Genomic DNA, 11,124 nt, shown 5'->3' on the forward strand with positions numbered 1-11,124 from the left:
GTGCCCGCCCGTGCCCGCGGAGCCGCCGTGAGGGCCCTCCCGGCCCCGCCGGGCAGCGCTCGCCTCGCCGTGGGGCAGCGCGTCGGGCTTGGCAGCGCAGGAGAGCTCTGAAGCTCCGGCCGGTGGTCTCGGCTTGTTTGCCGTGGAAGCCGCTGAGAGAGCTCCCACCTGCACGCTTGGGGAGGGGTAAACTGGGCCGTGTGCCGTGGGAAAGGGGCCACCTCATTTTTAGCGCCTTTGAAATAAGTTGGCCATGGAAGGTTTTGAAGTAAAACACTGAAAAAGGAAGGCTGATGAATAGCCTGGCTCTGTTCTCGATTGGAAACGTTATTAACGCTTTTCTTATGAGAATCTTAAAAGTACTACACAAATATGAACCGCACCACCTGAACAATCTGGGATGTCTCATTTGACAGGCAGCAAGTGCATATATCTGAACTTACCCAAATCAGTGCTGATAAGTCTATGGCAGAGTTGAGATTTCAGTTTACCATTTCTAGCATCGCTGAGTTGCCAGTGAGTCCTGAAGTGCTGCTTCCCCTTTCCCTCAGTGAAGTGGAAGCCGTGTGAGGCAGCACATGCTATAGCTGCCCATCATGGCCCATCTGTATTTCCCGTGGTCACTGGAGCTGACATCTTCCCGATCCTTTAAACCCTGGAGAGGTGTGGTCTAACCACCAAAGGTTCATGTCTCATGGAAAAAAGTGCTCTGTGCAGCTGATCTTTGCCGAAGTGCCCCGGCCTCTTCCATGGGAAGAGTCCCTGTGGTTCTCCATAGGGCTATGGCTCTTTGCACAGAGACGTTTAGGACGTTCTGAAGCAGAGCCAAAGACAAGGTCCCCCCTGGCTGAAAACAGCCGCAAAAACCCCAGGTTTGATACATTGTGCATACTATTGAAGATACATGGCAGACACATCTCCCTGGAGCAGCTCAGCAGATCATAGAGGCTCAGTGCCACCCTCATGCTCAAGGCCCATAGAGGCCATTGATCCTCCAGTGGGATATCCCAGTCCTGCAGAATTCCCTTCCCTTAAATGAAGAAAGATGGTGCTGTCACATATGGCATTAGCCACAGAGGGAGCCGTCACAGAGCACCCAGCTACAACCAAGACACATTTTCCCATTGGGTGCTTTCATACATTTATCACTCCTTGATGAAGCCTGTGAGAGATCACGCAGATAGCTGAGCTCTGCCAAGGTAGAAGGACTGGAATGGGACTGCCTGCACTCATGCTTATACTTAAGTAGCAGAAATGGCTTAGTTCATACCTTTGGTTATTTTGGTACATATTCCTTGTGGAGAAGCCAAAGTTAGAACAAAAGCATTCTATTTTAATTTAATGTAATTATAGCCTGTCTACCTAGAAAAGCTGAATTGCTTTAACAATATACCGCAGCTAATTCCCTAGAGTATGGATGCAGTTGTGCCAAGATAATGCTAATTGGGCTTATTCTTGTCGGGAAAGGGAAAAATTATGCGTGCATTGCAGGCTTGCTTTGCAAACAGCTGCAGCTGTTTGAAAAGTTACCTCCATGGCAGCTTGTTGCCACACTTGTTCTTGGGCTTGCTGCTTCCATAGCAAAGCCTTACAGCAAGCGTGCTCCATGGCCACCTGGCTGCAAAATCACAGTGTTTAATTCAGTATTAGGTGCCATCAGCCCAGCAGGTGTTCCATGGAAAAGTCTGAGACTACTGCGTGGCTGCTGTGCTGTAACGTGAGGGAGCTCAGAGATATCTGTGGTGTGGTAACATCTTGAGTGGCGATGCTGTTTCAACAGTATAAGCTCAGTATTAGAGTGATGCAGGTGACAAATCACATCCCTGATCAAAGTTAGGTACCACCTCCAGTACCAAAAATTTCCATAGGTTCTCCTTTTCCTTAAAGTAAGACAAAAGAGAAATGGATTAATTGCACAGAGGTTTGTGTCCCTTCTGAACTGAAAACAAGCTGCTTTTCAGTGGAACTCTGAAGGTAGTCAGGATCTGCATAAAACAAGGAATATCTTCAGTCATCTCTGGTGTACTTGAGTATGGAGACTGGATACTGTTACTTCTGGTGCATTTCCTCCCTACTGCTCTGTGCAGGGGGCAGAGCCACATTTGCAGCCCAGTGTTTCATTTTTATTCTGCATGGTTCCCAGTGTATGCCTAGCTGCATCTCTGCGCAAGACAAGGCATTGCTGGGGAAAGGCATGCCCATTGGGAAGAGGTACAGCTTTTCAGGATCTAGTTCCCTCAGAGTTCATTCTTCAGGCTCTGAGCAGCACCCAAGAAAGTTGTCTCCCACACATGTGAGCTTTGATAGAAAGGCCCATTGTGCCTGAGGAGCAGAGCTGTCAAGAGGAGTCTCCATCTCCATGCCAAGGTTTGTGTTACCCTTCTGCCAGAGCCCACAGCTGGCAGTTTTCCATCTCCTGAAATCCAGAGGAGCTTTCCACCTCAGGGAACAAGAAACTGGAGAAAAGTCAATAGACCAGACTAGCTTCATACCACATTTATGCAAGGAAATAAATAAAAGGAGCACTATAATTATATTTTAACTACCTTTTAGTCTCAGCAGCATCCCATAAATCAGGTACCTTGTTAGGACTGTGGAATGTCATATGATGCTGGAAGTCAGCATACAGTAAGTATGCTGTCAGTAAATGCAGTAAAGATTATAAGCTGGTTTGCTTTGGCCATCTTGGGCAGTGTGTCCTGACATGATGAAGTCATGACAGCAGATGAATTTCTGTCCATTTTGTCTGGTTTGGGCAAAGAGAAGGTGAACAGATGCACTGCAATCTCTGACACCACACCAGGATGTGGCCCGACTGAGAGCACAAGAATGTGCAAGCCACATCATCCCTTACCAGCAATGGCAAATGGCAAATTTATGTCCTGGATCAAGGCCGTGATGAGAACTCATCAAGACAAAAGATGGACAACCACAAGGAAAACTCCCATAGGTGGGAGATGAGAGGGCGGGCAATATGTACTGGGTGACAACCCATTTGAATGGCACTGAAAGATGATGTGAGAAATCTCCTCATGCAATGCTGCAAGCAAAAAATGCCACATGTACATTTTTAAACACCTTCAGCAGACAAGTACAGCTGATGCATTGAGCTAAATAGGCTGCAGTGGGACAGCTATAAGAGTCTGCATTGTTTCTGTTCTTGGGGAAGGGGGTGTGAGTGGATTCAGAGCTGCATGGTTGGCCTATACTGTAATGTACCCTGCTCAGTACAGTAGCCTTTTGTGTAAGAGGATGAGCTAACCGGTTGTTTTGCAGAGGGGGGCCCGTTTGCACTGCAGCAGCAAGTCAGAGCAGCTCCCGGGCAGCCGTGGTGGCAGTGGGCTGAGGGGGCATTGATGGAGGGATGCTGTAACAGATAGCCCCTGTTTCTGAGCTTTTGGCCTCAATCCTATCACACACATCTTACAGGTTTGAACCCAATTGTTTTCAGAGCTCTAAGCTGGGGGATAAACAGGCTTAACTCCACATAGGTCAACAGGGTGGCAGTTGTCTGTCTCTGGGCTGAATTTGATGCATTATCAGCCAGTTCACAGAAAAAGCTCTTGCTCTGTCCTACATGCTCATGTTAGTCAAATATTATTCTTCGAGAAAAAGGACAGTGAGAGGAAATTATTTTATCAGGACGTGAAGTAGGTCATTGTTATACCCTGGATTATCATTTTCCCTATGATACAAAAAATATGAACTGGATGTTTGCCTTGGAGAATGAAAGCTTTCTTTTCTTCTTTTCTTGCAGAAACTTGAAAAGCTTAACAGGGAAAGAGGAGAGGGAGTGAGGCAGCATGCTCTGAACATGATGTGATGGACTGCTGCTTGTTCAGGGGAAGGGTATGGCCTGCTCTGCAGGACTGTCACCAAGATATTAAACTTTGTCAAGAAGAGCAACCCCAAGATTTGGAAAAACATCTGTCTTTGATGCCTCTATATATTTTTCAAAGAGTTGGACCCCAGCAATTCAACTGAGCTGATCATTGGCAGGAGAATTGGTGAGAAAAGAAAGGGAAAGAATGGGAAAGGAGGGAGAGAGCAAAGAAAGGACAGCAAACCAGGAAAGAAAAGGCAGCTTTTATAAAGGACTGTTCTGACCTGCTCTGACTCTAGAGAAGTGCCTTTGAGGCTGTTCTATGATAACTGTGAGGGAAAAGGGCTAGAGAAGTATAAAATATTGGTACTTGTATATTTGATTAGTAGTTTTAAAAATCATACCAATTTGCCAGAACTTTTTTTAGTAACATTTTCATGCCCTATGTATGCATTGCAGGGAAGTTTTCATTATCTGGGGAATAGTTTCAGTAAGTAGCACACATCATTAACACAATAAATTCTCACCACCCTGCCAGCTAAGTTATGATTGAATTTAGGACAGGGTACCAAAAACTCACAGACAAAACCGTTGTTGAGATAAACCTGGAAAAAAACCCCACAAAACCAAAACAAAGCATAATTGCTTCAAGGCTCCCCAGTTCCTAGTTAATTCAGAAAACAAATTAACCCTAGCCTCCTATCTGTGGTCCCTCTGCAGGAGAACCACGGTGGGAGGTGAGCCCTTTATCTCACTTTCAAAATCCTTTTCAGCTGATCTGGGGTCACAGATGCTGAAAAGCACTGCATGTCCTGATTTTGTGTGACAGTCACCAATTGCTTGTCGTGTAAGCCTCTCATTGCCTTGGGGCTGCCCCAACCCCTCTGGGTACACCAGAGCTGGGAGCTCTGCCCAGGGCTCTCCCTGCCAGCTCAGAGCAGGTCACCTGGGCACTGCTGGGGAAACACTGGATAAGACCTAGGTGGTGACAGATAAATGTCTTGGTAAGAAAAATAACAAAGATACCAGTCTGCCAAACATCTGAATGATGGAACTGTCCCTGCCTTGGAGAATATTGCATTTCACTGCCCTTCTGCTCACTGGGATTTATAACTATTCTTCTGTTTCTGCCACAGGAGCCCCATTTACAGAGACAAATGGGGAGAGGGAGGAAGTCCAAGGACTAAGCTGAAGGAGAAGAAAACATGCTTGGATAACGTGCTGCACACTGGTGGGACTGGTGGGAGTGATGGAGGAGAGAGCTGAGCAGAGAAACGACAGCACAGTTTGGACACATCTCTGAGGAGCCAGAGCAGAGCTGCCTGCACTGGATACAGTCATGGTATCTGCAGCACAGGTACTCTTTGCCAGACTGCCTGTCAGCCAACAGGTGAATCCCCTTATTAGTTTTCCTTAGCTGGCACAACCCCACTAGTTCTCCAGGTAGACTCCCAATACAGCTGTCAAAATCCTAGTCTGCCATGCTTCTATTCTTTAGGGGTTCTCTCCAGCAGCTGGGAAAGCTTTCCTTTCTCCTATGCATTCCCTTCCCTGTTAGAGCAACTAGTGAGTAACTTTTCTGCCACAGCCTTCCTGACAGTTGTAGCATTCCCCGGAAGAAACCCTGCTGGCTGCCTCTGCTGGTTCCTGCTCCAGCCCTGATCTCATCCCTGATGTGACAACTCTTTCAATCCATGTTGGAACTGAAAGTGACCTGCATTATTTATGGACATCTTCATGTGACCGCAGAGGTAGATAGACCTCCATGGCCTTCATGCCCAAGTGGACTGCAGTCCAACATCTCCCATGTACACTCCTACCCCAGTCTTCAGTGATCTAATCTGTATTCCTGAAGTTGTCTATCTCAGAGGTCTTTTCTGTACAACAGACATTTTCCTTTTTAGACAGGCTAAAAAGCCTTTATCAGTTTTCTTTACAGGGTGATGTGAGGCATCTGTTTTGTTTTCACACTGGTTAAATATCCAAAGTCTCTTTGAATGGGGATATTTAACCCCAGCAGTTTGTGTGCACCAAAATTCATTGGCCCACTCTGTGCACCCCACCCACAAGCCATACCCAAACTCTTCACTCTGCCAGAGTCCCAGGCCTCAGGTCTGCTTCATAGGGGAGTCAACATCCAGAGCAGCCTGCCAGATCTGGGGTTTCTTTCCCACAATGTCCCCCATTATGGCACAACAGATTAAGAGGTCTGGTCTCCCAGACCTTCAGAGAAAGAGCTGGGAGGTGCCAGGGAGACTCCACCTATGCAACTGGAGATGCAGAGTTTGTCTCTGGACCAGTCTTCCTTGGCCAGACCTAAAAATGCTGACACTTTTACATGGATAAAGTAAGTGCAGGGATATGTCTTTGCATTTCAGGTGCAGGACTGTGTGTAAGAATAAGGTCCCTGTTTGCAAATGATTTGTGACAGAGGATGATGCGATCAGACCTGACTGGGGAATGGGGAAGAGGCAGCTGCAACACAGGCTGGTGGTGTAGAGCAGTGAGTGCAGAGGGAGGGAGTCAGCAGTGAGGGAGGAGAGAGATTTTTGACATCTTAAACCCAAATGCAAACACTGTGAGAGGGACGGAAATGCAAGACAGTGATCACTCCATGTGTCCCCTAGGCATAGTGAGCCAGGACACTAAACAGTCTTATAATGCTGAGTGATATGGTACTTGTAAAATATGTTTGGATTGGGCTGAAATGGCCACCAGCCAGAGTGAACAGAGTGATCAGAGCTCATCAATACTCCCAGGGGAAATCCACCACCTCCCCACCACTGTGCGGTGTCCCCAGGGACACCTCTCACTGGGCCATACACATCCTTGTATGAGGGGTCAAACCAGCTTCCTAATGGGACCCTTGACTTTTGTTAACAATGCTGGGATTGTAAAGAGAGCAGAGAGATCTGTCTGCTCCACAGGGATGCTCCCATGACTGCTTCTTCACCCTCCCACTCCTGGAAGCTTGGCCCAGCCAATACATCTGTGCTGGTCTGCTTTTGCAGACAGTTTGTCCCATGCATTTTTAGTTGGTTACTCTGAAAGTCTGAAAAACAACAACTGGTCTTAGTGTTATCTCTTTTGGAGCCAGCCACTTCCTCTTGGTATCAGACTTGGAAGAACCCCATAGTCACTGCTGAAAAGCCTTTTCCCTTTCCACATTTAAAGATCTTTTCCAAAAGCAGTAGCTATGATGTCCTTGGTGGGGATTGAAAGGCTTGGAACAAGCCAATGCAAGTGTTAGTTTTATTGAAAGTGAGCAAGATGTTCTTCCCTGATAGCTGCCTGACTTTGAGGCCAGGAATTGCAGGAAAGCATCCACAGCTCCAGGGAAGCTTCACAGAGGAGCAAAAGTCACGGCTTTTTCTGTGCTGCATGGTAACACAAAGGCAGGAAATAAAAGAACAGTATTCACTTGGTGCAGAGCAAACCCTGCCATCCAAACCAGCACTGTCCTGGCTCAGGTGGTTGTATGTGGAGGCTCAGGTGCCTCCCTGATCTCTAGCTTAGCTGAGCCAGCTATGTCCATCCCCTGTCCCTGCTGATGGCAGCCATAGCTGGGGAGAGCAGGCACTTCTCAGCACACCGTGCTCCACCCCACCAGAAATCTGCTTTGGGAGAGAACTGTGAGCAGGTTTGGGATACTGGAAAGCAGATATACAGTTGCATTTCTCTTCTCATACTTCCTATTCACAAGTTTTCAGGATTGCACTTTTCAACCATAATAGGCACACATAATCAGACATAGAAGCCAGGGACAGTAGAAGGTTTTCTATCCCTTTCAAGCATCTTGTCTGTTCCTAGGACTCCCTCACTAACATACAGGGCTGGGCCCAAGAAACTGCAATTCTAGTCCATTTGAGCTGGATTTTGAAAAACTACTTGCCAAAACAGTACTATCAGCATGGCTCTACAAGGCAGACCCTTCCAGAACGGTTTCCTTTCACAAAGTAATGTTTTCACCAGTCTGGTTTGAAACAGTTTTCTGAACAGAATGAAATTCCCAGGACTCCTTTGCTGGATAACTCTGACAGACTAGTGTCCTTCCTTAGCTGGGGAGGGAAGGAGCAGACAGAATTCATGTGCCAAAACCCAAAACTCTACAGCAAAACTTCTGTTGAGTGAAAACTGAGCCTCAGTTTGTCAGTGTTTGTGAAGGTACTTTGTAGATGTCTTGAAGTCCTCAGACTAAAGATGTGAACAAGGGCAAAGCATTACTGGTAGATAAAGTGATCCTTGCTTCAAACCTGCTTCTCCAGCTGCTTTACGGGTCTCTATAACTTTGATAGAGAGTGTTAGAGCAAGAAGGATGAAAATGCTGAACCTCTCCCAGCTCTGGTAGTTGTGGAGAAGTGACCTAGGGGCTTTAAGCACCAGCCTCTGTTAGCTGTAAACACAAACCACTGAAAAGTACCAGAGCTTTCCCACTGAAGTAAAGGCATTGGGAACAGGAGATTAATGGATTGCCAGCTGTGTCGGCATGATAAGCCAAGCAGGAGCCCAGACGCTTTCAGTTGAAAATGGATTGAGACCTCAGCAGGGACACATGGCAAATCAGCCAGAAGCCACACATGGAAAACTGAGCAAGGCAGCACAGGCAAACATTCCTTATCTTTGCTTTACGTCAATAGAAATGGCATTGTAAAAGAGGCAGCAAAGTATTTGCTGGAGAGGAGGAGGGAAAAGTCCACAAGCTTTCTTGGCTGTACATGTAGGTTTTAAAATGCTACTGTTTTCCTCAGAAACTTGTCATTGAAAACAAGCATCCAGTAAAAACCACCCAGCAAGTTCTTCCAGAAGGCTTGTTTGCTTGTTTTGGTGGATTTAGCTGAGCTGTGCTGGCAAGAATCTGCCTGCCACTGCTGTTGTGCTCCAAAGGCAGTTGGGAAAGTACAACCTCTTAAACCAGTCTAAAGCACAGCTGTGATAATTACACCATCTACTATGATTTGCCACAAAATAGGACTCAGGGGAGAGGCAGACCTCAGAAGTCTGGGCTCTCTACAAGGTGATGTTGTCTGCAGCCATGTCCCTGTTTCCCACAGCTCCTGCTTTTACAGCAGCCCAGCTCAATTACCTTCATCAGCCTTTTCTTTGCTTTCTGATTTTATTGTTTTTTTAGGGCTAATTAACAGAAGAGTGGATGAGTCCCAGATTTCTTGTGTGGGTTTTGGGGGTTTTTTTGGTTTCGTTGTGTTTTGTTTTTGGAGTTTTTGGTTGGTTTTTTTTTTTTTGTGGTGGTGAGTTTTGCTGAGTTTTTCTTTTGCTTTTAAGCAATTGTATGCAAGAAAATAATTGTTCCTACCAGTGGCAATAATGAGGACGAAGAAAATTCAGCAAGGAGAATAACAATTAAGGTAAGGACATGAGTAGGTTTAGCCTCCTCATCTTCCCTCAGCTTTCCAGCCCCACCCTGAGTGGGTAAACGGCCCTGAGCAGCTCTGCTGTCAGTGCCCTGGAGCAGGGAAAGGCACAAATATTCCCTCCACACAGGTGTGCAGGTGTCAGTGGGAGGTGAGCTGGGAGAAAAAACAGGCTGGGATAAACACAGCTGAAGCCTCACAACCTGGATCTATCCTTGCCCTGTGGAGCCTTGGTCTGGCCGCTGGCCGGAGCAAAGCTCATCGCCAGGTTCTGGGCAGGGCTGGGCTCACTGCAGCTGGGTGTCTTAGGGCAGGACCACCCACTGCACACTGGTGGGGAGCTGAAGATCCCCACACCAGGTGCACAGGGCTCTTCAGGGACTTCAGCCGAGTGCCTGGGAGCTGGCTCTAGAAACCTGAAGGTGCTTTGTCAAAAGGTCCAGTTATTCAGGTATCAAAGTAATGATATCACTCATTAAAATTATTTCAGAATAGGATTGTTGATGAAACAGTGCATTTTCACATAATGCCATAATTAATGAACACAGATTCTCTGTATTTGCGGTCCCTGACACCATAGTGATGGACATGATTCAAGAACAGAGACAGATGACCCAGTAGCTGAGTGACTGATCATCTCCCTCTTAACACATGGGTGGGGAAAATGAATAGAAAAATCAGAATGGAGAAAATGGAAAATCCATGGTGCTGAGCTGCTTTCTGTTTTTCTCGGGAGAGGAACTTCAGGCAATGTGTCTGTAAAGCACCAAGCAGCTTCCACTCTTCCTGACCCCACCAATTTCCTCTGCAAAAACTATCCATATGGATTTGACGCCTAGCCACTGAGAGGCCCTGAGGCCTCATATGTCTCAGTAAGTCAAAACGTATTGGGTAGAGAAGCCATGTGCCTGCCTAAGCTTCTGCAAGTCCCTCAGGGTCAAGTTAAGTGCAAGCCTGATCCTGTTCTCTGAACCAGGCTTGCCTGACGCATGCCCAGCCTCACTAGGCTGAGTTTCATCTCAGCTGCAGAGCTCAAGAGGAGGTGGCCCCTGTCTTGCCTCATGTAGTCCTGGGCAGCTCAGCATCCTCACCAGACCAGGGGCACATCTCCATGGCTGGCTCATCCTCACCAGCTTCAAGCCCAGGGGCTGGGGCAGGAGCTTAAGAAACAAGAGGGCTGTGGGACTTGAAGGCTTCTCTGCAGCCATGCACCCCTTTTAGTGTTTCCATGAGTCTGTTTCTGCCCTCAGACCCAGGGGTTTAACAGTACTTCCCTGCTCCACAGGGATGCTGGGGTGAGTCAATCCATTAAAAGCTGTGCACTGCTGAGACACCAAGTCTTACAGACACATAAAATAATAAAAACAGGCCAGGGAGTGTTTTCCACTCTCAAGACCCATTGGCATGCCCAACCATCATCCCCAGGAGAGACAAGCTCCTGTCCCCTAGAGCAGGAGAGCTGTGCCCAATCCACCTGCTGAGAACCACCCTGGCTCCTAAAACATGCCTGGGTGTTGGCTGCAGGAGTGTTTGCTTGGGCTGGGACAAACTTGTGCAAGGACAATGCCAACCATTTAACTGTATAGGCAACTGTCTGGGCCTATGCCCTACCTCCTCTTTATTAATTTATTAGTACCTTGCTGCTAGCCTACGCTTGTATGGACAGAGAGCTCGTCATGAACAAGGGCAATAAAGTGCCTGCCAGGGGAAAGTTCAAAGCATTTTATTAGTTTTGTAAGGTAAAAAAGGTGCATTCTTTTCTGCAGTTCAGTCTCTCTGGTTACTGCAGAGCTGGGTTTGGTTGATGCAGGAAGTATGATTTTTTGTGCAGTGCCTGGCAGAGGGAGCCTTGGTGGCCATGCATCACTGCTACCCCAGCAGATGCTGCTGCTGCTGTTATGAACAGTACTGCAGCCAGGTTTAAGACAGGGA

At 47.2% G+C, this 11,124-nt stretch overlaps 1 protein-coding gene across 1 annotated transcript in view; it reads right to left on the reverse strand.

The window, feature by feature from the left end:
- Positions 1-1,608, reverse strand: part of RHOU (ras homolog family member U) — a 9,257-nt gene extending 7,649 nt beyond the window's left edge. Inside the window, exon 1 of the mRNA XM_015620445.1 lies at positions 1,593-1,608. Within this exon, the coding sequence (XP_015475931.1) occupies positions 1,593-1,608 (16 nt within the window). The remainder of the gene's footprint in view (positions 1-1,592) is intronic.
- Positions 1,609-11,124: the final 9,516 nt, after the last annotated feature.

The sequence above is a fragment of the Parus major genome, chromosome 3, assembly GCF_001522545.3.
Source record: "Parus major isolate Abel chromosome 3, Parus_major1.1, whole genome shotgun sequence".
NCBI lineage: Eukaryota > Metazoa > Chordata > Aves > Passeriformes > Paridae > Parus > Parus major.